Raw genomic sequence first — 27,037 nt, 5'->3', positions numbered from 1 at the left:
GATCAAAATTGTACACTTCAATTTATATTATTAAAAAGCCTATTTGAGTCCTACCTTGTCCACTCTACCAAAATGATTAACTAATTAACAAGTGTGAAATCACAGCCTGAAACGGAAAAGAGGTGAAGACGTAATTACATTGGAAAATTGACCGGTCTGCTTCATAGTCAACTAGCCCAAATTGTGAAATAGAAGGTGGAAAAAAAAAAAAAAAGACTGGGGACAATTTAAGTAACTTTAATAATGTACCTGGTTAAAAATATGGCTTTGGTTACAACGCAAAGATTAATGCTTAAAATTGGAAGTATGTACATGAACCTCTGTTTGGAAACATTATCTATATCTTATATTGAACAGACTAAGTCTGGTACACATGGTAGGCTTGAAAATGATTAGTTTAGAACTTTGGGGAGAGGTGGGGCATATTTTTTATTAGATTCTAACTTGCAAGGCTTAGCTTCCACGTTGCAAGTGTACACACAGATGGGCATGCCAGCACACACACCCATTCTCTTGCTGTTGAAGAGGTCAGAGTTGCTTCAGGGAAGGGCTTGCTAAATACTGTTACAGTGAACATTTGGAATGAAACCTCCCACAGGACTGCTGCATGTGAACTGTAGCCTTTTAATAAACCTATTCTTTATAATTTGAGGATGAGTCAGTTTTATGAATTTCAATATGGTACATCTAAATAACAATTAAAACCCCTAACTAGGTGAAAATCAAACTATTACTGCACAGAAATCATTTATGGTTTTAGCATGTTAAAAGTCTCCCAAATGTACAGTTTACATTGAAGTTATTTCATTATAAGCCCTTGGTTCACGCATAGATACACATCAGGAGAACAATACTACACAGTGAAAATAAATTATTTATAAACTAAATTTAAAGCCAGAACTATAGCAGTGAAAATAATGCACTGGACTATTGTTGATTTATTGTTTCATAGATTCATGATAAGGTAACGTAGAAACTCAATAATAATATAGTATATCAGCTTTATATAAAGATCCAGATCTTTATTCTAATAAGAACTTCCAAAAGGAGTTGTAAGAGTAAACTATGATTTTCTGTACTGTAATCCAAAGAGAATTACCCAGGCTCGAAAATATTATTACATAACATATTTGTGAAATTTTTCCTAAAGACTTTAAATATTATTTTTAGCATTTATAGCTCCTGACAATGCTAGTCCTAATTCTTGTCTGGTTGATAGGTGCTAGCAATTTGTGCAAATGTAGGCAACTTCCTCTCAATTAAGATAATGCAGATTGAAAAAAGTTTCTTGAAATCCACATGGAAGAACAGACAACCGACATGGTGAAAAGTCTGCAAAACTTATTACAGGAAGGAAAATGGGACTATTTAGAAAGGGGAAAAAAAAAGGCTTGTGGATAGGACATGAGAGCTGTCTCCAAGTAACTGAAGAGCTGTCATGTAGAATTGTGGTTTAAATTAGAATCCTACAATCATTCATTCATCTAACAAGTATGTACCGCGTCCTTCCTATCTGCCAGACGTGGTTCTTGGCACTGGGCACACAGTAGTGAGCAAGAAAGATAACATCTCTCTTCTTATGGAGCTTACGTCAAATGGCTAAAACTGAAAATAGACAAGTAAATAAATAAATGACTAAGAGCATGGTAATTTCACACGGTGACAAGCACAGCGAATTAAAAAACAAACAAACAAAAAAACCCCAAAGCAAGCAAATGTGGGACAGACAGGACGAGTTTTGATTGTTCCGCAAAGAATTCTCAGAGAATTTCTGCTGTGAAAACTGAATGAGAAGCAAGAGCAGGTGTATAAAGGACTGAGGGCAGAGCCTTCCAGGCAGGGGAAACAGGAGCAAAACGGCCCTAAGAGATGGAGGAGGCTGCCATGTTGAAGGACTGGAAAGAGACCTCCGAATGCTGATGGAGTCACTTCATTTGAGACGTAAGTACTGAGGTCCGGAGAGGACATGCTAGGGAACAGCAAGTTGCAGAGGAAAGAGCCTGATTTACCAGACAGACCTTGGTTCAAATCCCGCTGTGGGAGACGCAAGCCTTTGGACGAGAGGAGCCATTTCCACAGCCCTGGGCTCTGTCTGGCCTTCTGACTTGCTCTAGCCTACGGAGCACAGTAGAGATATTAGCGTGTAGTCTCCGAGCCTCAGCCTCACGGTTTCCCCTCTTGCCCTTTGAGAACACTGCCACCTTGTGAACAAGCCCAGTGAAGTGTCCTGAAGATGAAACCACACGCAGATCCAGGCTGGGACATGCCAGCTGAGGAGCCAAGCATGGGAACGAAGCTACCAGGGACCAGCCAGTCACCAAGCCGTCTGTTAACCGACTACAAATGCAAGAGTGAGAACAACTGACATCACGTGAGGCAAAAAGCAAGCCTCCGCAGCTGCGCCCTGACCAGATTACCAGACTCCGAGATCAAGAGCGGATTACTCATTGTTTTAAGCCACTAAACTGTGGGGTGGTTTGATACGCAGCAACAGACAAATGATACGGAAATGTTTGCTAGCTAAATATGTAAAAACATGTGGCACTGGATTTCAGATGGAGAGACGCAGGCAGAGGCCTCTCTTGAAAACTCAAGAGTAGTCTGTTAGTAAAGTCTGGAAGAATGGTGAACAAACTGTTAGTGGAGGCTTGAAATACAGTGTGAAAATTGCTATCGGAGACTGGGGAAAGAGTGGCCCGTATTATGTAGTGACAGAACAATTGGCAAGACTGTCACTGGTGATTATTCAGAGGATAGAAAATGTACATAATGCATTTGTGGATCTGACTAAAGAAATCTCTAGACAGAGTGCTGAAATGTCAGCTGAGTGTTTCTACCCAAGCATAATAAGGTGCTGCAAGAGAGAAAGGAGCCACATAAGGATACATTTGATTTGCTAAGCAAACTGAGAGCATGGAAGGGACTTAGGGCTTGCTGGGTTGGAAGATAAAGCTATTCTTTATACTTCATCTCTCCTGGAAGGAAGAAAAAAAAAACAAAAAACTTCAAAGTAAGAAATGACCTCAGGGTAAAGATCACAGCAAGAGTGTTGCTCTATGATACCTAGTCAGGACTTTACAAAAATTGAAAGCAGGTCCTAGTAGATTGTTTCAAGTAGACAGTGTCGATTCTAAGAATCCTTAGGACAATGTGTCAAAGTAGCAAGACTTACTCAAAATGGGAAGAGGTCTGTCTCAAAAAGAAGTATAGATGTGGCTTTAGGGCATGGAGTCAGCCCTTAATGGATTCAAAAAGTTTTTAAGAGAGTTTTATGATGACCTCATTATGAGCTAAGATTACAAGAGATCATTCAAAATAAAGAGAGGAATAGAGATTCCTAACTTCTGAGTAGAGACTGGCTGGAAAGACTCCTTAGCTGCCAACATGGACCATCACTGGTTATTTCTAAGCAAAACCAAACTCAGAGGACAGAGTCAAGAGCACAGAAGCTGGGGCCAATGACAGATAGAACAGTGGATTAGGAGACCACTCCTAGGGAGAACTAGATCCTAATGAAGGGGCATCCTCTGTCCTTGGAGTCAGGGGCCTTGACGACATGAACTTCAAAGCTGCAAGGGACAAGTGACTGCTATGTCCCTTCCATTTCTCCTGAATCTGAATGAGAGTGTCTACGGGGGTTCTCTTGACCATATGATTTAATAATTGGGTATACAGCAAATAGACAACTTGTTTTTCTATTTCACAGAATCCTGGCTAAAGAGAAGGTGAACCCAAGCAGCCTTCTGTGCATTGGGATCTGATGTGGCTCACTAGATCACAGACATTAAGCCCAATGTCGCGATTGGATGATATTCTGAGTGTCTTGGAATGGGGTGGATACATTTTTCACACAGAAGGTACGTGAATTATTGTGACCAGACGGCAGTTTAGCACTGTTTACAAAGATGGCTGCAATAATTCTTCCATGCTGTGTGCAAGCCCCTCTGTGATGTGACTTTGCTGTTCTTCCCATCAGTGAGCAGATGATACTCACTTCTTGAACACAGCATGCATACTGCACCTTGTAACTTGCTTTGTCCAAGAGAGCAATGGTGGAAGCACAGTGTATGACTTGAGTTTCTGTCTCAACAGACCTTGCAGCTTCCACTCTTGCCTCCTTGGGACACTGCTACCTTGGGAACAAGCCCAAGATGCCTTCCTTGATGACGAGATGTCAAGAGGCAACAGAGATTACAAAGAGATGGAGAGAAGGGCTCAGCCTTTTCAGCAGTCATAGCAAGTCCAACCATACACATGAGCGGGGCCACCTTGCCAGTCCCCAGGCTTCCTTCCAGGTGACTGCAAATGCATGAATGAGCCCAACAGACTTCATGGGACACAGAAGAACTTCCCATCCGAGCTCAGCCACGCTGCCAATGTGCATAACTGAGCGAACGAGTACTTGCTGTTCCAAGTCCTGGGCAACTTACTTCACTTTCTCAGACTATTACAGTTGACCCTTGAACAATGCAGGTTTGAACGGCAACACATCCACTTACATGTTGCTTTTTTCAGTGAATAAGTGCTAGCACTACACAGACCCACGGCTGGTTCAATCTGCAGATGTGGAACCACGAACATGGAACTTATAAGCGAACTTTTGACTTTGCAGGGTGGGGCTCTTAATACCCATGTTTTCAAGGGTCGGCTGTATTTTATCAAAAAAATTACTATCTATAGTACACGAATATTGTGATGATTCAATAAATAACTTATGAAAAGTATTTGGCAATGTCTATACATCCTAATCACTCAATAAATGGTAGTTAATAGTGTGTATAATAATAATTGTAACAGCAATTTGCAACCTCAAGCAATGTATTCAAGACAGTGATATAGAAGCAACTTTAGATGGAGACTGGAGGTGACCCAGACACATTTCTTTTCCCTAGATGGCACTGCCTCTCCACACTCGTTAGCCTTTCTCTACAGCATTTACTTACTTGGGGGGCGGTGGGGGGGGAAACACCATATTTTAAAATCAACAATTCATTTATGTTAATAAGTTAGACTAATTTATGTCATGACATCTCTGACGGGAGAACTATAAAAAAACATGGATGGAACCTATGAGGAGGCCAATTCAGGGTCAACAGAAGTAGGATATTTCTAAAACAGATCTTTCTATATCTGTAACAGGCTGCATTGCCCTGAATATCTAATATATTCTTTGTCACTAAAACCATTGAAGAACAGGATGCAATTCTTCTGTTGGATCTATTGACATACGAGCTTAGATAATTTGGCCAGATAATTTTTATTTCCCATCCTAACACTCTACAATACTTATTCTGTTTTCTCAAACATTCTCTGTATTTTAAAGGCTTACTCAACAATCTATGCATTTAGAAATTCCACTGACATTTTCATTTTTAGACATGTACACATGTACTGTAAAAGCGATCTAGGATATGAACATTTTAAATTGGCCTTTACTCCCTTGATTAGGATCAATACTTAGAAGAATCAATTTTTTGTGTGTTAACTGTCTGCTCGTATGGCTGGGGGAAAAAAAAAAAGAAACTCAATATGCTATTGCCAAGGAATCTATGTATTTATTTATTAATTTGTTTATCCAACAAATATTTATCAACCACTTTCCAAACTCCTCGTATAGGCATTGCACTATGTGGTATCAAATCGCATTTTATGGAAACAGTTACCATCTATACTTTGATTCCAAAGAAATATTGAAGCCCCTTAAATATTCCTCAGTTTTTAGTTTTCAGTATTTTATGTTGAGAGAGACTCATTATCTGTGCACTATCTATTTACCTAATTATTTGATACTTATTAAAACAAAAGATATGCACTCAAGACATTTTCTTATTAAAAATCAATCACAAGTGTACTGTAATACCTCCATACAGCTTATAAATGAAGTGAACTGCTTAGGTTTGAATTTGATTTAAGATAGTAATAAACATTACTGAGTTTATCTGTATAGTGATAAAGACACATTCAACCTGAAGTTACTATCATATATTTGCAGTATATAATATGCAGCTACCTAAGGGAAAAACATTATGGCATAATTAACAAAAACAAAATGTTTTTATCTATTGCCTATCAGTATAATGTAAACACAAGTCAGGAAGTTATTTTATGTGAAATCTAAACAATTTCTAATATTCCCAGTTAAACAGAGCACTAGTCTGGCTTGTCTTGAGACGCTTGTAGCTTTAATTAAGCTTGACAGACTGATTTCTCTCCAACCTTTTCTTATTTAAACTTGAACTCAATTTACATTTACATAAAAACTTTATAATTATGTTTTAAATATCACTTTTTTAATGGTATTTATAATACTATCTTTATAAAACACACAGAATCTTAGGAAAAGCAGTCTAGGTATTTTGGGACACTCTAGGAAAGTCTGATTTGGGAAGGGAGAATGCAGTTAATAAAAGCCATCTTTGATGTTATTTAACACAAAAGCAAACACAGATCTTTTTATATTTGACATTAAAAATCTGATCATTTGCCTCCCTAAAGAAAGCACGTACCGCTTTTATACAGACTGCACAGTAAAGAGTAATAATATTCCTGTTTACTGAGATATCAACTGGCATTTCACTGTAAGTCAATGGTCTGTCGCTGCTACAGCGTATTAGACCTCAATCTGGCATCTACAAATGTCAAGAGTATAAAAAAACAGATATAGGATGAAAATCAAAGGCATGTTCCAAACTCCCAAAAAAATAAAAAAAGGGAAACAAAGTCCACCTAAACATATTTGCTGCAGAAATCAGTGCAATATTCAGCTGTCAATCTAGAAAAACAACGAGGGAGCCACACTGTCAGCAGGACAGGATAATAAAATTTCCAGCAGATGTTCAGGCAGGGCTCTAATTTTTACTGAACTCCCTTGATAAGCATTTAATTTCTTTATCATATGCAAGCTCGGCAAACTGTACTTCATCAAAACTGTATTGTGAAATATTAATATTTCATATGATAACAAAACTCCATAGAATAACCTTTGTCATATTAAGAGGATCCAAATTTCAAATGTCAAGATTCTGAATTTTAATACATTTTAAGTAGATTCCTGAATTGGCATAATAAATCATAAGGCTCGCCTATATTGGTATGCTATAATGTCACTCAGATGTGTGGTGCATACAACAGCTTAACTGATGTCTTTAGCAAGAGGCTGTGGGGAAAATGTGTTTATAGTACTCACTTGTACACTGCAACGTTTCACCAATAAGAAAGTGTGCAAACTCATAAGATAGTTGTATATTCGCAACAGACTTAATCACTAATTAGAGAAAATATATGGAAAAAAGTACATCTCTATGAAGCAAACTGACTGCTTTGCAAAATCATGTACGGGAAATAATCATTTCTGGAAACAGAATTATATAAGCCCAAGGTGGCATCATTATTTATGATATTCCAATCTGCACAAATATATTTAAAACAGTCTTTGCACGAATATTTTGTTGTACCCGCCACCAAAGTACATAAAGTGAAGCTTCCTAAAAAACCCTGTCATTACGTTTTGTGTGCCAGATTTACTTTGCATTTGTTCGTAACTCTTCTTTTGAACCAGCAACACAGACTTCTGAATTGATGGATTAAATTCAATTTGCAGGTTTAGAAGGAAGTTAGCTCCCACATTTATTTCTGCTGGTGATCCTAATAAAGGCAACTGCTCTTAGGTGACTGAAAGAGACAGCATCACAAATCAATGCATGTCAGCAACAGAGTAAAGACATATGTCTCTGATTGATCAGAATTCAATTTCTGCAAGCAAAGAAAACAGCAAACTTAAAGCAAACACTTTTTTTCCCTACAGTTCTTCACTTAGACCTGATTAGCCACCTACTTCTGTTTACATATAAAACGTTTCAAATAGCATAACTAAAGCAGTCATTAAATGGTATCAGAGCCTCAGTTCTTCCCAATGAATTAAACATTTGATTACAGCTTCCAGGTAATTCTTTAAGGAAGAACCGAAACAAAGACAAATGCAGTATCAATAGTCCACGAGGGTGTAAACAACGGATTAATGACGTTCTAAAGCTAAATCCAGTATGTCGTTTACTTTTACACTGGTATTTCTAAGTATTCAGCCAACTTATTCGGGGGGAGAACCTCTCTTCAGCCATTTAAACATAACAATATTTAAGGAGTTCTTCTCATGCACGAGTTTTCTAACTTTTGAGGATTTTCCAGATATTCTTGATCACCCGTACACACAGCATCTTGTAAAGCTGTCAGAATCAGACAGCCATAATGTTTCAGCCATGCTAATGGCAGCTATTGATCCTAGTAAGAGGCGAAAGAAGAGAATGTGCTTAATGGGGCGTATTTGTTCTCTATTATTTTCTTCGCCTAAGGAAAAGGCTGATTTAAATAATGATACTCTTTTCTCAGTCACTGGATTCACACATTCTTATACATTAATTATTACTTAACTACCAGTTAGTACCAAATGCATCGACAGGTGTAACATTTAAAATTTTATCAATAAAGGGTCTAAGAATGTTAAATCCTGCTGCTTTCTTCTAATCCAAAACCATACAAAGATGCAACCTCCTATGGCATAAACGGTCCTACTTCGAAAACATGCTATTTATATGCTTTCTGTGCTTTAAAGAATTGATCTCAACTTTAATATGTAGTTTCGCGTCTGCCAAGTATGTCCACTTGCAGTGAGTACAAAGTCATCACGTCAAATTAAACTCAGGTATATGTATTTTGGGAAACGTTTCTGTATTTAAAAATTTTAGAAGAATCTTATTACCAGCACCAGTATGTTACACTGAGTGATTCTTTTTGGATCCCAGGATTACGTGCAAGTCAAATTCACCGTATCTCTAACTCTGAGTTGAGGTATATCTTCTCATTCACACACACCCAGAAATCATACAACAATTAATAACGCCCACATTAGAATTTGTGTTTGTGATGATTAAATGAAATAGACACTTCCATAATATTTGTATTTTTGATGCTTTTTAGATAGAACACGGTGAGAAATCTATGCCCTCCTCCCATCCACGGGACAGAAAGAATGGGAGGAAATTAAAGAGTAATCCAATAATAGGTCTTATTCAATAGTTTAATAAGTATTATTTCTCGGTCAGAAAAATCCATTATAATATTTATACCCCAACTGAAACACATGGTCGATATTTAAACATGACTTCGAAAATAATTTCTTACCTTATCAAGAGAGAAAGTTTTGGTCAGGGCAAAACCCCATCCAGCCTCAAAAGCTCTTCGAATCATTGATGAACTGGTAGTCGGCGTTGCACTGGCAAGACCAAAAGGATTCGCAAACTTCAGCCCAGCCATTTGCACGCTGATGTCCACCAGGTCAACAGGAGTATAAAAGAGGGGAAGTTCCGGCTTGGCAGAAACTGAAGCCCCATATGTTGACTGTAAAAAAAAAAACAAGAGCAGCAACAAACGGTCAATAATACTTCTTGTATCGTATCTGATTTTTCATATAATCTTCTACAAAAATCACTTCAACACAGCATTCAAATTAATACAGATTAGATTGGTCTGTTTGGAATGATGAAAATTGGCCAAAAAGTCAGCTAGCAGGGAACCACATTCATATAATGTCATTTTTTTAAATTTAAAAGGCACTATGAAGAGTACTAACAGAAATTATATCAATTAAATGAACAAAAAAACACACTTAAAACATACTGAGATTCAAACACAATAGGGAATAATTTCAGAATTTATCTCCCTGGTCCCATTAACTCAGCCTTTGGTTCCTACTTCGTTTGTGGAGATGTCTTTAGTGCTCAGAGGCTCGGGCAGCAGCGAGTCGGAGGGTCTAAATTCCACTTCCGGCAACCTCACTACCACTTACGAGATTTTAGGAAAGCCATCTAACACCTTCTTGCCTTTTCTCCTGTGCTGTGTTTTCAGTGCAGTAGCATGATTGCTGGTTGCCTAATTCCTACCTCCTAGGGATACTGGAAAGTGCAGGAGATCGTAAGCCACGGGGAGACATCTAATTCGGAAAGTGGGTCATGTGCTCATGTGCATGGAGGACTTTCTTTTGTCAGAAACCAAACGGGTACCAAACAATTAATGTTGAAATCTTCAACCGGCTCTTAACACTGTAAAATTGCCTTTGCTAAATGAACATAATAATGTTACCTTGCATTATGGAAAAGATTCAATCAAAACACTTTACAAAGTGCATGGCGCACTGAAGCATAGTAGGTGCTTGCTAAACGTTGTCTCTCTGACTGCAGAGATTATGAAAGATCCCATCAGGCCTTCTGTGTAAAATGTCTCTGTCTCTGTCTCTCGCCTTCTCTGCCTCCCTCCCTCCCTCTCTCTCTGTTTATCTCTGAAAGACAAATAACACTGGCAAATATAAAAAGGATGAATTTTCTCAGCCAAAGTAGTTACTGAATGGATAGGTCTAGTTAATTCTAAAGTGAGAACTCCTTTCTCTTGTGAATCATCACTCAAAAGTTGTTTGAGCAGAACTTTAATTTTGCAGGAGTGTGTCTTGTGTAGATAAAGATTGCCATGCCTTGCATAGAAATTATTTCTGGACCTCCACCATTTATAATGCAAAGTAAAGTTCACTTAATATGTAAAAAGGCATCAAACTTGTCAACTGAAAGACTAATGTGTCCCTGGTGCCTTCAAAGAGGTGCCTGATGGCATACAGACTTCAGCTATGACAGGCATCCTCTGCCAGGAGAGGCCTGGGTCTCCAGGCACACTTCTGAGTATTATTCAGTCCTATTGGCATAATTCCTCCTGTTCTCACATGGATACAATACTACTAAAAGGATTATTAGCAACAGCAACAGCAAAAGCTATGATGTATAATAGAGGGAAGTAGGGGATAGTTCGAGGCATGTTTGTTTGAAGTGTGCAAGTCTGCAGGTCTGTATGAGCATGCGCAGAGATGGGGGAGGAAATAAACACCTTGGATGAGATTTTCTGAGCTCTGAGTAGTCACAATTTAAATTAAACCAAGGAAATTCAAGTTAGACTGAGGAAGAATTTCCTGACACCACAGTTTGGTTTACGCCGGGAAAATTCTGGAAGCACCTTCCACATCTGAGGGATTTTAGGAAGTTCAGACAGCCTTCCATCTGATGATGGCGCCATGGTCGTTATTAGGTGGCGTGGATGGCGCTGGAAGTTTTTTTCTTTTTATGGTGTCATACTGAAATCTCTTCAATCTTACAGATGAATTTTGGTTTGTCAATAATTGTGTATCTGTACACAGCATTAGGCAACAGCCCAAGGAGGCAGATATGTATGTGTGGTTCAACCTGCATTTCTTAACTTATGTGGTTTTAAATAAATAAAGCATTGCTTGGAAATTCTAAAGAAGGCTGCTATCCTAATATTTAGAAAGGGAATGATATAGACAAACTTTGCAAGACTTTCCTTAAGCTTCAAAACAAAATCAAAAAGCAAACAAGCCAAAGCAAACAACAAAAACAAATAAAAAAAAGCAACATACATGCAAAACTCTTTCAAATGAGAAGTATACCGTCCTATAAAATGTGCACTTTCTTTTACTGAGAAAAATACTACCAATGTGTATGCACATATGATGTAACCTAAAATCTGTAGTTGGACTAGGCAGTCCTTTTTTCATATTGTACATATACGACCATGTTTTATTTTGTCTTTGTGACTTCTTACCACAGTGTGGTGCTACAGCAACCCAGTCTGTTCTACCTCACGATATTCTCAAGCCTTAATGTACACTTCATTTTCTGAAGTTAAAACGTCTATTCCCATCTGCAGCCTTGCTTCTGGAACTTAAGCATCTCAAATTTCAGCTCTCACCACAAGGCTAACTCCTCCCAAGTCCAGATTGCAACCTCCAAACTCAGATTTCCAAGAGACGTCAAGACCTTTGGATGTGGTTGTCTTATCGTTAATTCAAACTCAACTCCTTCAAAATGTACCTCATCATAGTCCCTTCCAAAGAAAACGTTTTCCAGATTTTCATTTTTTTTAAATAAACAAGAATAAGCAAGATTGTTTGTCCAGTCATCCAATAGTATTAGTAAATAGTGCTAGTAAATAACTAACAATAGTGTTTATAAGTAAGACGCAACCTAGATTTTGAACAATGAAGATTAGTTTCCCAATGATACTACTGTGCAAAGAATGTTGTATTGGCATCGGAAATGATACAGAAATAATATATTGTCATGAAGGAGTATTTATCTTGTAATAAAGTGAAAAAAAAAACAGTGATAAAACAGACAAGGTCTCTGGAGCTTACATACAGAAAAATGTAAATAAAGCTACCAACCAAGTAAACACAAAATTAAAACCGCGGCTCATTCATCTCATGGCTACTTGTCTCTGAGCATTATTTTATGTATTTTCACTGGCCTGAAATATAGTCTAAGTCTTTCTTCACCCATCAAACTCCTAATCATCCTTCCAAACTCAACTCATTCATGCAAGTGCTTGTTTCCTGGGGCATCTCCTTAACACACTCCATATCCTTGTCTAATGTAGCTGACTCTTTTCTTTGTTGCTTTGTAATTTAAAGCATGGCTCTACCTCAGGAGTCATCACTCTGGGCTGTGCATGTTGATTTTCTCTTCAAGCAGAACGTAAGCTCCTGAGGGCAGTGACCATAATCTATTCAAATTAGTATCTCCATTAAAATTTGAAATATTTGTTATATATGTTTGTATTATAGTATATCATATCATATCATATTATATACAAAATACTTACTCTTAAAGACAACTCTGCCCTTTGTAGAGACAAAGATAAATAAAATCACTTTTCCACAAGACAACCCTCAAATACGTTTTAAATCACTTTTTCCCTAAGCATTTGTATGTCTTTATAATTATTTTTAATACACTATGCTTTTCAACATACTCATTTCCCTTTGTTGGGTATCTCATTTACCTTTTATGCTTTGAAACGGAGGAAACTGCTAACATAGTTGAAAGGGTTAAATACAAGAACTTGAATTTTAAAATTTCCGTCTTTTCTCTCTTTTCTAATGCAAGCATCATCTTTTAACGTGGGCATCACCACAATCTCTCTGGTTGTTCAGAATGCACTTCATGGAAACATCAAAAGAAGATCTCAGAATAAAGAGGCTGAAGGAGTAGAGAACTGAGATCAGGATGGAGGACAAGGGTAGAAACAGAGATTAAGGGAAAACTAAATGTCCAGTATATTTTGAGTGCAAAGATAAAAAGTAACGTTTCTTTCATAGAAGCCATTGTCAGGCATATGAAATGCTGAAAATGAGCAAGATGTCTAAAGATGGCTTTCTTAAAAGTTGGCTTTTTCCCCTTCAGAATTTTTCAGAGGAGACAGTAAAGATTTTACTCACTTACAATTCAATCTAAAAAAAAAATAGTAACTCATGTCATGCATAGACCATGAGAGGTCCTAAATTTATATGAATTACATTTAAATTTTCTCATTTCATTTCCATCTACAAAACCCTCTGAGGAGCTTCACCTGCAAGAACACAGCATCATCTCTGTAGCATTCTATAGTCCCAGCTGTGATCGGGGCTCTTCCCCTTCCCCACACTTTCTAGTCACATCTCTCCCCCTTTCTAATTTCATCCACTACCATACCCTCACAACATTTTATGTTTCACTGTATTAGACAACTTATAATTTCTCAAACAATATCATTCATGCATCTATGTGTTTTGACTTTTTATTTTTCCCTAAAATGTTCTTTCTTGCCTGGTTTTTCTGCTTTGAAATGTCCAACTTAATCTTTCAAGAGTCACTCTAGTCATGTCCACCAGGAAACTTCCCCAGCAATCCACAAGCAAAGTCGTTCCCTTATCATACCCTGCATTTGTTTGCTGACACGTGCATGGCTCCCACCTAATTTACTTTCAGCACCTAGCATAAGTTTTGACCAAAAGATGCTTAAAATTTTGTTGAAGGCATCAGATTAGTGACCATGAGTACTTAACCTCTTTTTACATCAGTTCCCATAAAATGATCATCAGTTGAAATGAAATAATCAGTAACTGTATTCCAGATATTTTAAAAAGCTGTTATTCTATTATTCTAATGTAGAGGAACATTCAACTGTCACCTCCGGAAGACTGTTGAATTTAGCAAAGGCTCTCAAGCCATCTAGTGGGAATGGTAAATAACTGTTCTGAGCAATCAAGTCAGTATGTAAATACAAACACTCTATCATTGTCACATAAAGTGACATAAAAATTCACTGACCTCATAAGTTTGCCTGGATTCAGGTTAAAATAGAGCATTTTTCTGCCCCACATGGTTTTTAACTTCTAGATTCAAATGGATTCCTTTTGTTAAAAGTAACAGAAGCTAGCTTCAGAAGGTTACGAGGGGACTGAAGTATCTCATGTAACGTGGCAGGGACGCCGCAAGGCCTCCGGGAAGGGCTGGGAAGCCTCATGGAAAGTCACATGAGCTGTGCCTACTTCTCTCCCCTTCTCTGTGCATCTGGGATTACTCTTCTGTCTCTGAAAATTGGCTTCCTCTGCTTCTTTAGCTAGAATGGCTGATATTTTATAGGTCTAGCCGAGTCATTTTTAACTCTACATTTTAAAACCATTTGGAGAGTTGTGTTTTTTTGTTTTGTTTTTTTTTTTTTAAATTCTGATGTCTTGGCAAGAGAGACTCAACACTAATTCAAAAATCTCTTCAAGAGATTGCACTATGCACCCAAGTCTAAAAATCATTTCTTTAGCTATAGGAATGCTCCTGCTAATTCTTATTCTCAAGTGAGGCATTCAAGTTTAGCCACTGTCATCTTAAATGTCTACCTTATTCAAGTAAACTGGGCAGAGACTCTAAAAATTGCTCATTTGGAGAACTTATCTGCTTGTAAGGTGTCAATTCTGACAACCAAAGATACATGGTCCAAATCTCAAAGATCACTGTAAAAATAGGTCACTTAATTTAGTCTCAAAATGAACAAGATACTTGTCTATTTGCAAATAATACCTGTGCCAGGCCCAGTGATGTGTTTTGCACGTATTCTCTCTTTTTGATCATAATTCTTCAAGTCAGGCATTATTCTCCTATTGAACATGAGGGAAGGGAGGCTCAAAGAAAGTAAACAGCTTGTCCGGAGATCAGCAGCTAATAAATGACAGAGCAAGATCTGAATTCAGAGCTTTCACGCACTACACTGTATCCAGTCGCCCTATTTACTTACATAAACATTATTTTTGTAAAGTATTAATGTCTTCAAAGTAGGAAACTGACCTAAAAATTATTCATGGTGGTCTGATTGAACACACACACACAACACATGTAAACACACACTACAAAAAATCTACTCTCAAAAATTAAAAGTATATGCCATTCAGATATTAGTAAGATACTCAATCATAATGTCTTTCATTTGAGAATAGAAATAAAAACAATCTTAAACCATGATGATCTATTGCTTTATTATTACATTATTATTATTTATCATTGGTATTCTTTTTTTACACCTGGCTGGGTCATGGAACTATAGACAGAGAAGCTTGCATATAAAATGATTATGTTGTTGAGGAAAAGCAAGTCATATCATAATAATGAATCCCAACTGCGTTTTCCCCTGATTTGCTTTACTAGAATGAATTTTTTTGAAAAAGCCCTGTTAAAAGCAAGACTATTGACAATGGTATATTTGATTGAAGAAGAGAACATAATGACCACTGTATTGCATCCAGTTTAAAATCATTAAATAGCTTTCACTTCCTCGTTTTATTTATATTTCATTGTATAACTACAGTGTCCCTATCTTGGGCTACAGCTGCTCTGGAAGCATCCATTCTGAGATTATTTTAAGGCAAAGAATAAATAACATTGTGTAGCTACTTATAGCTAGATTAATTCATAGGTTGGATTAATGTATTAATTAACTCCAGCTCAGTTACTTTGCCCTTTGAAGAAATATCTATTGAAGGAAAAACCTTGCAAAGCAGAAATTAATTTGGATTAACTGCTCCTGTGATGGAAAGGCCTAGGTACAGTGATTGTAATTATAACATAAAATCAGATTTCATTTCTCCAGTTTGACAAACCATTATTTGTAATAAAATTTTTAGAAAAAGATATGAGGCGTAGAAAAGTTTCTAAAAAATAATGATCCCATTTTATTCACTTCTTTAAAGGACTATATTCACATTGCTTTTAATAAGACATTTGTAACCTAAGCATAGATTAAGCCTACAAAATCAAATGATATTAACTCAAATTCGTGTGGTCTTTCCATCTAAACTCTCCCTCTGCCCCCAAGTACCAGCTCTCAAGCAGTTTAAGGTAGTATCATGCAAACATTCCTCTTTTCTTCAACAAAGAAAATCTCTTCCTTCCCCAGTTTTCCCCATTTGCTTTATGACACCACCATTCATCCAGCTTAAGCCAAAAATCTGTGAATCATCCTTGCTATCTCTTCTCTCTCATTCCCCATTTCTCTTCTACTTGCAAATCTAATGACGGTCTCTCCAAAGTATATGAAGCCATGCTCTACCATCCAATCTCACAGCCGCAATTACATCTTACTGGGATTACTTCTTACTCATTTCCCTATTTTCCTTGCCTCCTACTGGGATCCATTCTTTACTTTGCACCAGAACAGCCTTTTAAAGACACAAATTTGATTGTTTAAAACTTTTCATTGGTTTTCTCAATGCATTTTGTTAATACTCTTTATTATAGCCCACAAGACCTTTCATGATCTGGCCCTGTGCCCTCATCCACACTACCCTATGCCACACTCTCTGTGACCACACGTGTCAGTTACATGTGACGCCACCAAACTTCCCCTCAGCGTCAGCTCTTACTATTCTACCTGGCATTCTGTTCGCTTAATTCTTCTGTTTTCACGTAAAACTTTACTCCTACTGCCAAGTTTCAGCATTGTTAGCAACTGCTATGGACTGAATTGTGTTCCCTCTGGATTCATGTGTTGAGGACCTAACCCCCCAAGCGATGGCATTTGGAGAATGGACTTCGCGGGGTTACTAGTTTTAGATGAGGTCATGGAGGTGAGGCCCTCATGACGAGATTAGCGCCCTTACAGGAAGAAACACCAAAGAGCTAGCTCACTTGGGCTCCCCCGTGCCCCCATCTCTCTCTCCACCAAGTGAGCACACAGTGAGAAGGTGGCCGTCTCTACAAGCCAGGAGAGCTCTCACCAGAACCCAATCATGCTGCCACCCTGATCTCAGACTCGCAGCCTCCAGAGCTGTGAGAAAACAAATTTCTGGTGTTTAAGGCACCCAATTTATGGTGTTTTGTTATGGCAGCCAGAGCAGACTAAGACAGCAACCTAACACGGAATCACCAATGAGCCAAGTGAACGCGTAAAATGTGTTTCCTGAATCTCTTGTATCCCATGACCGAAAATGTTCCCTCAGCATTTTCAAATTTTCAACTATGTTTATAAAGTGCCAACTATATGGTAGGCATTGTGACAGGAGCTAGGAACACAGTAGGAAACAAAGTGCATTTTCTGGTTTCATAGATCTTACATTACAGAGGGATGAGGGGTGGGGAATGGAGACAAAAGCATAGAGAGAGAGAGAGAGAGAGAGAGAGAGAGAGAGAGAGTGTGTGTGTGTGTGTGTGTGTGTGTGTGTGAGATACTGTGATTAATAATACAAGTTATGTATTTGGTGTTTGTCCTGTTTCTGGCACATTGCTCCTAAAACCTTTGGAATTCCCTCAATGACGAGAGCAATGAAAATGCCTTGCTATGTCCATGAGGTGACTTTTGAAAAGCACTGAAGGATGGGGGCTGGTTGCCAGGAGAACCAACCATGTGGTGAATTAGAACTTTCAGTCCTACCCTCTTGACTCCCTGACCTTAGTGGAGGGGAGTCAGGCTGGAGGCTGAATCAATTACCAATGGCCAATGATTTAATCAATTATAGCTATGTAATGTGGCCACCATAAAAGTCCAAAAGGATAGGATTTGGAGAACGTCCAAGTTAGGAACACTTGGAGATCTGGGTGAGAGCCGAGGACGGGGAAGGCATGGAGACTCCCTGCCATTTTCCCATATCTCGCCCTATGCCTTTCATCTGGCCCAACCTGAGTGATATCTTTTTTTCCCCCCCTGTTGCTTCATTCAGCTTTAATGGAGAGAATTTCAACATCTTGAGATGACGGGGAGGAAGGGTATTCCAAGCAGAAAGAGAAGTGAGTCTTTTCAGAAAGGGAATGGTAATTCATCCAGGAGGTGCTTTGCATGACCTGATTTGTTATGCGCAAAAGGAGAATGAAAGGAGGACGGCAGTAAATAAAGTGAGAGTTTTGAATCTTGAGTCATACAGCTGGCCTTAATCTACAGGCAACCTGGGAGCCAGCGAACACTTTCTGTCACAGCTGTGCTTGAAGATGACTAAACCCAGGGCAGTTACGTGTAAGGCAGGCAGGCAGGCAGGAGGGTGATGTAGAGGACCGGCATCAGTGAGAAAGGCATCGCATTCCCACCGTCCGGGGGATAATGATGGTAAGAACTCTGCCCAAGTGAAGGCAGCGGGGACGGAGAGTGGATGGATGCTAGAACTGACACAGGGCGGAATCGACAGAACTTGGCAACTGAAGGGAGCAAGGGAAAGAAAGCGCGTGCATCAAACACAGACATCAATGTTTCCAAGCTGGAAGCTGAGGAGAACATTAACAAAAGAGGGTACACAGTCTGGAGTGCAAACGTGGGAGGGAGGAGGCCGAGTCATATTTAGGAATATTCACTGTTTATACACCTACAGAACATTCCAGAAAAAATGGCCTAGACCCTGTTGGAAGCTGGGTACTGATGACTTAAGCCAGAGGGGAGCGGGGCTGTGTCCAAGCAAACACACGCAGGGAATGGACTGGGGGAGCCTTACTGCGGAAGCGGGCCCAGGCGGCCGTGCAGGGGGCCGGGGGGCCGGAGGGCCGGGGGACGGGAGGGCAGGGGTGCAGGGGGCAGGAGGGCCGGGGGCAGGAGGGCAGGAGTGCAGGGGGCCGGAGGGCGGGAGGCCGGAGTGCAGAGGGCAGGAGGGCCAGGGGCCGGAGGGCAGGGGGCCGGGGGGCCGGAGGGCCGGGGGGTGGGAGGGCAGGGGTGCAGGGGGCAGGAGGGCCGGGGGCAGGAGGGCAGGAGTGCAGGGGGCGGGAGGGCAGGAGGGCCAGGGGCAGGAGGCCGGGGGGGAGGAGGGCGGAGGGCAGGAGGGCCGAGGGCAGGAGGGCCGAGGGCCGGAGGGCCGGGGGCAGGAGGGCAGAGGTGCAGGGGTGCAGGGGGCCGGAGGGCGGGAGGCCGGAGTGCAGAGGGCAGGAGGGCCAGGGGCCGGAGGGCAGGGGGCAGGAGGCCAGGGGGCAGGAGGGCGGAGGGCAGGAGGGCCGAGGGCCGGGGGGCGGGAGGGCAGCAGTGCAGGGGGCAGGAGGGCCGGGGGCAGGAGGGCAGGGGGCAGGAGAGCGGAGGGCAGGAGGGCAGAGGGCAGGAGGGCCGGGGGCAGGAGGGCGGAGGGCAGGAGGGCCGAGGGCCGGAGGGCCGGGGGCAGGAGGCCGGGGGGCCGGAGGGCCGGGGGCAGCGCCGCTGGGGTCACCCACCTGCGCCCACTCTTCACCGCCTGCTCTGCCGCCAGCTCGCCACACCCTCCGCGCGCCGGCGGCCGGAAGCGCGGCCACACGCTGTCCCAGAACTGCCGCCCCTCCGGCGCCGCCCCGTCAGGGTCCTGGTTCCAGCCCTGCGTCCCCTCCCGCGCCGTCCCCGCGCGGAGCCGATGCGCACGGAGGGCCGCCCCGCGCTCCGCCAGCTCCCCGCCGGCCACCAGCGCTGGAAGAACCGGGAGAAACCCACGCGGCCAGCCCGGGAGACCGCCCTGAGTGATATCCTTTCACATAAACCAGGGATCCAGTAAAATGTTCCTCTGAGCTCTGGGAGCTGCTCTAGCAAAGTAATGGACTCCAGGAGGGTTCACGGGAACCTCTGGCCAGGCTGCCAGATGTGCAGATAACAACCTGGATTTGCGGTTGGCACCCTGGGTCGGAGTGGGCGTTGGAACCTCTGGCTGGTCGGAAACACAGGTGATAACCCGCACGTGGTGGTGGGCATCTGAAGTGGCAGAAGGGAGGGACGTAGCAGTCTTGCGGGGCTGACCCCTTGCCTGTGCGATATGACACTAGGTCCAGGTACTACACAGTGTAAGAACTGAGTTAAAGTGTAGAGTACCCATCTGGTGCCCCGAGCATTGCTTGGTGTGTACAGAACCACCACCCTTCCCCGCCACACACACAGGTTGGAACTGGGGTCAGGGACTCAAAATACTATGTTTTGAAGTGGTTTGTCCTCAGAAACAGAATGCAGACTATGAGGGTTAGGGAATAGTATGGCTAAGGCCAAAGACGTTTTCCACTTGGTACCCACAGAGGCTTCTCTAATAAGGTAACATCTGAGCCAGAAGGAGGTGAGCAAAGAGTCACGCATGTATCAACAGAGTTTTAGTACCCCCTCTTATGACTTTGAAATGAATGGTCCAATACATCAATTAAGCTATAGCAGTAACATTGGTTTCTTCCCCCTTCTACTAATTGTAATATCACCCATTAAGAGAACTGCACGAAGACTATGTCACAGAACCTCTTCTTCATACAACCCTAAGGGTCGACTAAAAGGATAAAATAGTCATTTAACTTTAAGAAATGGCTTCTAAGTTAGCCAAGGATTCTCCCCACCCCAAATACTAAATAACATGTTGACAGATTTTCAAAAGTGTCAATCAAGGAGGTAACAGTTGCCATATTCACAGGCCCAGGGGCAAAGGTGGTGACACTGCTGACAAGATGTCAATGACTCTAGGAAGAAAAGCCTGGTGACCAGCACAGGGTGGTGCCTGACAGCAAATCCATGCGGCACAAAGGACTCGGTATGATCAAGGTAAGAGTGATGAAGGTAAATAAAAGAAGCTGACATTTAAGAAAGGTGACAGCAGCAATGTTAAATATTAAGACTTGAAATAAAAAGCTCACAATTGTAAGTCAGCAACCTACCAGGCAAGCCTGCTTTTGTGCTAACCTATTAAGCCCTGTATTTCCGGGAAGAGAAGGGCGGAGAAGTCTCAGAAATGGCTAAGGCAGGGGTGAGACGCAGGGAGAAAACCAGGACAGTCCCTTGGAGGCCACTTCGCAGCCCTCGACAGGCCAGTTAGGCCACTTTGGAACTCATTTGTCTCATCTTGAAAGCAAATGTTGTGAAAGATGGTTGTGGGACTCAAACGACAAAAACCGTAACGCGCTGGTATGCTCATTTCCCCACTGCCGTTCCCGTACTGGCTGTGCCGCGCCACCTGTCTCAGCAGTTGAAAGTAGTATTTATCACCAATGAGCCAAGTCAGTTTGTAAAATCTATTTCCTAAACCTCATGTGCACTGTAAGCTAAAACATTTCCTCAGCGCATTCAGTTTTTCAACCGTAGTTATCAAGTGCCTTCCCCATGGTAGGCATTTGTTGCCCGGCCACCTACTATGAGGTCGGAACTCTTCTAGGCATGGAAGATACCACACAGAACAAAACTGACAGAAAAATCACCGCGCTCCTCTGGGATGTTGGCTGGCATGGAGTCACTATGCAATACATGCAAAGTGATCCAAAAATGAAATAAGATAATTCTGAGGGCTAGCTGTATAAATTACAGAAGTCCACGAGCACTGCTCTCATCCCCAATCTGGTGCTGAGTTCTCTGACCACTGGCAGGAACTTACTCGCATGTTCTGCCTTCCACGTGCTCAGCTAAAGCTCAACCAAAGAGAACACGGTGAGGAAGAAGCCGGATGGTTACTGAAAAGAGCAGCAGGGCTGAGAATAGAAAAACTTGGGTGCGAGCGCTGGCACGGCCAGTCCATGGTTTCAATGTACCGAGAATGGCATTACCTTTCTCCTGTTCCTTCGGGTGGATGTTACTGCTGTCTTTATGGCTTTGAAGATCTTTAACTTGTGCATTTTAAAGCCCTTTCAGATAGTTCTATTATTCTATTCTCCTGAGTGAACTCCTATTACTTGAATTTACTCTTTTAAAGTCTGTTCCTCAGATTCCTGCCCTATATGTTAAGGGGTTGAATCAAACGATCTCCAAGTTCTTCTTGCCAGCTGCAGTACAGGCTTTCTAATTCGTAAAATGGGAAAAATGGTTTCTCCAAAGGTAATTTAAGTATAACATGAATGTTAAGCCCCTAAAAAGACAACCAGCGTAGAGTGGGTATTCAGAAAATTGGATTCTTTATTTTCAACACACATTATTTGGGTTTCAGAACCATAAAATTACAACTTTGTCCTTTTTATGGATGAAAGTAGTGAGGTTCAAAATAACACATCTGAAATTCTGAAAGGTTTTAAGTCTCGGAACTGGGACTTCCACCTCTGTGACTACACCGTGCTGCCTCGCCGCCGTTAGTGAGGTAACCGGAAGGCGGCATGCCGTTCCCAAAGGTCTGAAGGCAGCGCTAATGGGGAATTAAGTCAGGACCCGAACCCAGGCCTCTTGACTTTCAGGCTTCCATTAAATCACCCCTACCAGGATGTATTTCAATCTGATCCTGTACTATTTATACAAGCCTTCACTAAATCATTGAGTTCAGAGAACAGAATCCTAGCTGAAATTTCTGAGTTACTCGACATTTGAATTTCTCCCAGCAAACTAAAGGTTTTCAGCGCTTTGTTCTACTGTGATAGCCATCAGCACCACACGGCTCCAAGCATCAAGGGCTTAGAGATTTGGCAAGGAATTCTTAACACCTATAGCCGACTTGGACCGAGTGACACTGCAGTGGCTAACTTCTGTGCAACACAAGCACACACTGAGATCAGGTTCTATATGGCATGGATCAGATTTTTCAGTTATTTTTTTTTTCTGCCCATTCTAATCTTCAGTTATCTGCCTGAAGTAGAAATCTACCGCTATATTGGTTAGGAAATATTCTGCTTTTATGGAGACAATTTCATTTTAAATTACTTTTCAGGTCAAACGCTGCCATTTAATAAGGTTTGGAACCTTATACAAAGTCAATAAAAGGCATTAAAATTACTTATTAGTCATGGCATTTTCTTCCCCTATCACCAACTAGATAGTTTTGTTTTGATAGCTCCATTAGATACAGGCCTGTTCCTCATTTTTCCCTTGATTTCTTTTTACAACGTATAGATGTTATAAAAAATACACCTTCATACACAGAAATGTACACATTATTAAAACTTAATTTTTAATAGAAAATGTGTTGTCTCTGATACTTAATAATATTTTAAAATATTAACTAAGGGACACAACAAAAATTAACACGAACTTACTGCCGCAAAAGGCAAATTCTATAGACAGTTCTGGGGGTTTATTGTATGCTTATTTATAAGCACTTGAAATGGACTTCATTTTTCAATAACTGTAAGCAAATTTCACTTTACTACTTCCCATCGAAAGGGATAAAAATGAGATCATGTGCACTTCTGATTCCCGTTCAGTCTAAAGGTCCAGTTTCCCGATGAGAAATGGCGCTGAAGTCATCTCAATCCCGTGATCCTGACCAAGTGGAAAAACTTAGCATGGAAACAGCATTTAGCCATGATATACTTCAATATTATTTTTTGGAGGCTATTACTATCTCAAACTAAATCCATTATGATTTAAAACTGTCTTTTTATTGATATTCATTGTTTTTCAACCTGACAGTGGGCAGTGATTTATATCAATCTTCTCAACAAAGGAATTAAAGAGTTTGAAATATATCTTAAACTAGAGGACACTTTTTCAATAGGTCTCAAGATTTTAATACAGTTGTCATTTGAAAAGCTTTACCTCCTCTCAGCGGGAGAGGGGTTTAGAGAAGAAGCAGCCAGCTCTGTTGATAAGATTGTTTTTATCTGAAGCAGTGGAGGATTCAAAAATTAATATGACATATTGATGATGCCTTTTTTTAAAGGCATTTTTATTCTCTTAAGTGTAAGGAACACTGCAGTTGGCTGTCAATCATTAAGCCACAAAATGAAGTCCTTTGCTTGGCTAGGAGATTTGCAACTATACCAATGCTGGTAAACTAACCACCAAATTATAGCCTTTTCTCCTGCCTCGCCCAGATTTCACAGGGGCTGCACACCCAAATAAATGCCTCTTGGCTACCCATTCATCTAACAGCTGGAAAGATGACACTTGACATTTGGAAACTTTCCTGTGAAGATTGCTGCAAGGCTTTCCCATTAGCTTCCTGGTGAGACTGTAAGGTCGAATAAGCTGCCTCAAAACCTGCAAAGGGGAACGGAAACACTCTAATGTGAAGCCTGCGCGATTTAAATTTCTAATTCTCAAATCATAGTTCTTCAGATACTGTAGAAACCACTGGTATATTTCGGGGCAAGAGCACGCCTTTGAAGATGTGGAATTACAGTGATATTTTAGGCAATGCTGATGATAACAAGTGCTTTTTTATTTAAAGTTGGCACTGAAGGTCTTCTCAGCAACAGACACTTGGACACAAATAAGTTCTTCTAAGTTTGTTTTCTAAAATCACAGACTGCTGTATTTTTAGCAACTGTTCATCTCTGTCCAGAGCAGAAATCTTAAACACAAAGCACCATTATGACCATTCTTTGGATTTTATTTTCACATCATAAAAAGTATTAGAGAGAGCTTTAAAATTGCAACATCCAAAAATGTAGGTTCATTTGGAAAAAAGTTAAGGCCCAACATAGAATAAAACTGTAAATATTTCATTATTAAAAAAAAGGTTGTGATCTTACAAATCTTTCAAGTAGAAACACAGGCCCTTTTTATCTTTAGAAAGAGACCTTTTAAAGAGATGCCCAAATCAAAAAGTTTTAATAACCTGGCTGTTCACTAAAGATATTAGGAAGACAAAATCTCTTACATAATCTCAAATCCTAAAAATGGCAGAAGGTGTAAGATTCCATTTATTGATATGAAGGCACATAATTCAATTAGCTTTATAGCAATGATCCTTCTGCACTTTGCTCAATTTTGAATTCCCCATCTTCAAAGTGTCCTTACAATTTTCAGCTCTTGCCTGTTAAGTCAGTATTCCTCATGTGAAAGACTGACAAGGATGAATAGTCCTCTCTAAATGTTCAGTCATATGTCCAAGTGTAGATAAAATTAATAATATGATTGAAAAGGAAAATGAAACATTTAAAAAAGATATGCAGAAAGGCACTGAAGAAACAGGAGTCATGAATGACATAACTTTCAATCTGGGACTAATCACCATCTGAGACTGAAATCACTTGTTACAGGTCAACTTAGTGATGCTGAATTGGACTTCATTAGTAACAGTGACAGACAGGCATTCCTTACGGATGCTCATCTCATGGCTCCAAATCACAAATTCACACAGACACAAGTCCAGCTTTCTCACAACATTCCATCAACAAATCCGCCAGTAGGAGTCCCAGCTCACAGAGAGAAAATGAAAGACTTATCAATGACTAGACGACTCCTTTCTCTTCAAACTAAAATCACAACCACCATTTTCACAGCTGCTCGCTCTACGGTGAGAATACGCCACGAATCTCTCTCCACCAGGCCCTGAAATCACAAATCCGTTTCACCCAGCCTATTGAACTACCATCAGATGGTAATGACTTTCTGTCACTCTTGACCTGGGGCAGATCGGAACTAGTGACCCAGAGGTTAAAGGCTCTGTGTCTCATTACCAACCCCTTGAGATACCTAGTTTCCTCAGTAACCAGGGATTCTTTTGTGCCTCAATCAAACCAAAAGAAGATACACAAAAAACTTCAAGCAGTTGAAAAGCAGGTCATGAACGCAAGGAATTTATGATAGTTTTGAAGAACTTTACAAACATCTATTTCAAAATACATCTGCACACTGTATACAATTGAGTAGAAACACATCAGCTGTGAGAGAGCTTCAGTGTAACCTTCACTAGACTATCACACAGACTTCACTGGAGGTAAACAACACTGTAGAAAGCTAAACCTTAAAAGATACCTGTGCTCTGTGATCCTACAGGGTTAGGAAAGACATTTTAGATCCAGTATGATGCCAGAATATTTATGTGTGTATCTTGTATATATGTTCTAAGATAATTCTGCCCCAAGAATTAGTTTCGGGGGGACTGACAAACTGGGAAGAAGAACATAAAGAAATAATTATAAATGAAATAATAACAGTATCCAGACATGGATCCTTATGATAGGAATATAGCATATTCATTCAAGGATAAAGATTTGAGGAAAAAGTGTCATTTGCGAACATGCATGGGGACAAACTCATGGATACTGAAGGAATGCTGAAACTAAACCAATAATAACATGAGCTTCCTGTTACTTTTGAAAGTTGACCTCAAGTGCTGATTGCCAATAAACAATATCTGTAACTGTTGAACTTCAACTATTTTGTAACTAAGTTCAGACACTTCTAAAGTTACTTGTAAACACAGTAACCAAAACTTTTTTTTTTAATGTTTAACGACCCAGTGTCTCCCTTATCCTTTGCAGTTTCTAATGAATTTTAGGTGTTATCCTCTTCATTTCCTGACTATTGTTAAAGAGTTTCTATATAATTCTTCCCTTTATTTGAATTTCTATTCCTACCTGTTCATTCTATATTTATTTCTCCACTAATAACTCTTGTCTTTGGTCTTTCAACATTCATCTTTGTATCACTACAACTGCTTTCATAGCAGCAATATGTAAATTTAGTTAAACCCTTCCACTACTAGTAATAAACACTGTGGTTTTTTTAATGTTGCATCTAAGAAATAATGAAATTAAAATAGAATTCTGAGTCACCGAATAGTAACATGACTAAAGGATCACTTTAATGACATAATCAAACCAGTGGGCTTTAAGATGATAATTTCCTTATATTTAGATTGCTTTATTTGACAAAATGTCTCATGTTTATAAGATCATTTTCTGAGAATCACTATGACTGCGATAGGGAAAACGAGCCTCTGATTTTGGATTAGACTTAAAAGAATCAAGCTTGTGTTCTATCTCCAGCTTCTCAGAGGAGGCCACAGCATGGTGAGATATCACGCAGTCTTTTTCCCTCTACATTTTGTGACTAAATTTTTGTTTATACGTTAATA

The 27,037-nt window shown here is 40.3% G+C and overlaps 1 protein-coding gene across 2 annotated transcripts in view; it reads right to left on the bottom strand.

Moving 5' to 3' along the window:
- DPYD (dihydropyrimidine dehydrogenase) overlaps window positions 1–27,037 on the bottom strand; it is a 722,107-nt gene that overhangs the window by 342,826 nt on the left and 352,244 nt on the right. Inside the window, exon 13 of one of the 2 annotated variants that reach the window (XM_072968149.1) lies at window positions 9,178–9,393. In XM_072968149.1, coding sequence (XP_072824250.1) covers window positions 9,178–9,393 — 216 coding nt within the window. Of the gene's footprint in view, window positions 1–9,177; window positions 9,394–23,964; window positions 24,211–27,037 lie in introns of those variants that run through there. The other variant, XM_072968150.1, reaches the window with a different exon arrangement.

Source organism: Vicugna pacos, chromosome 9 (genome assembly GCF_048564905.1).
Source record: "Vicugna pacos chromosome 9, VicPac4, whole genome shotgun sequence".
NCBI lineage: Eukaryota > Metazoa > Chordata > Mammalia > Artiodactyla > Camelidae > Vicugna > Vicugna pacos.
The sequence above is the reverse complement of the archived record's forward strand: the minus strand, read 5'-3'. Positions and strand labels throughout refer to the sequence as shown.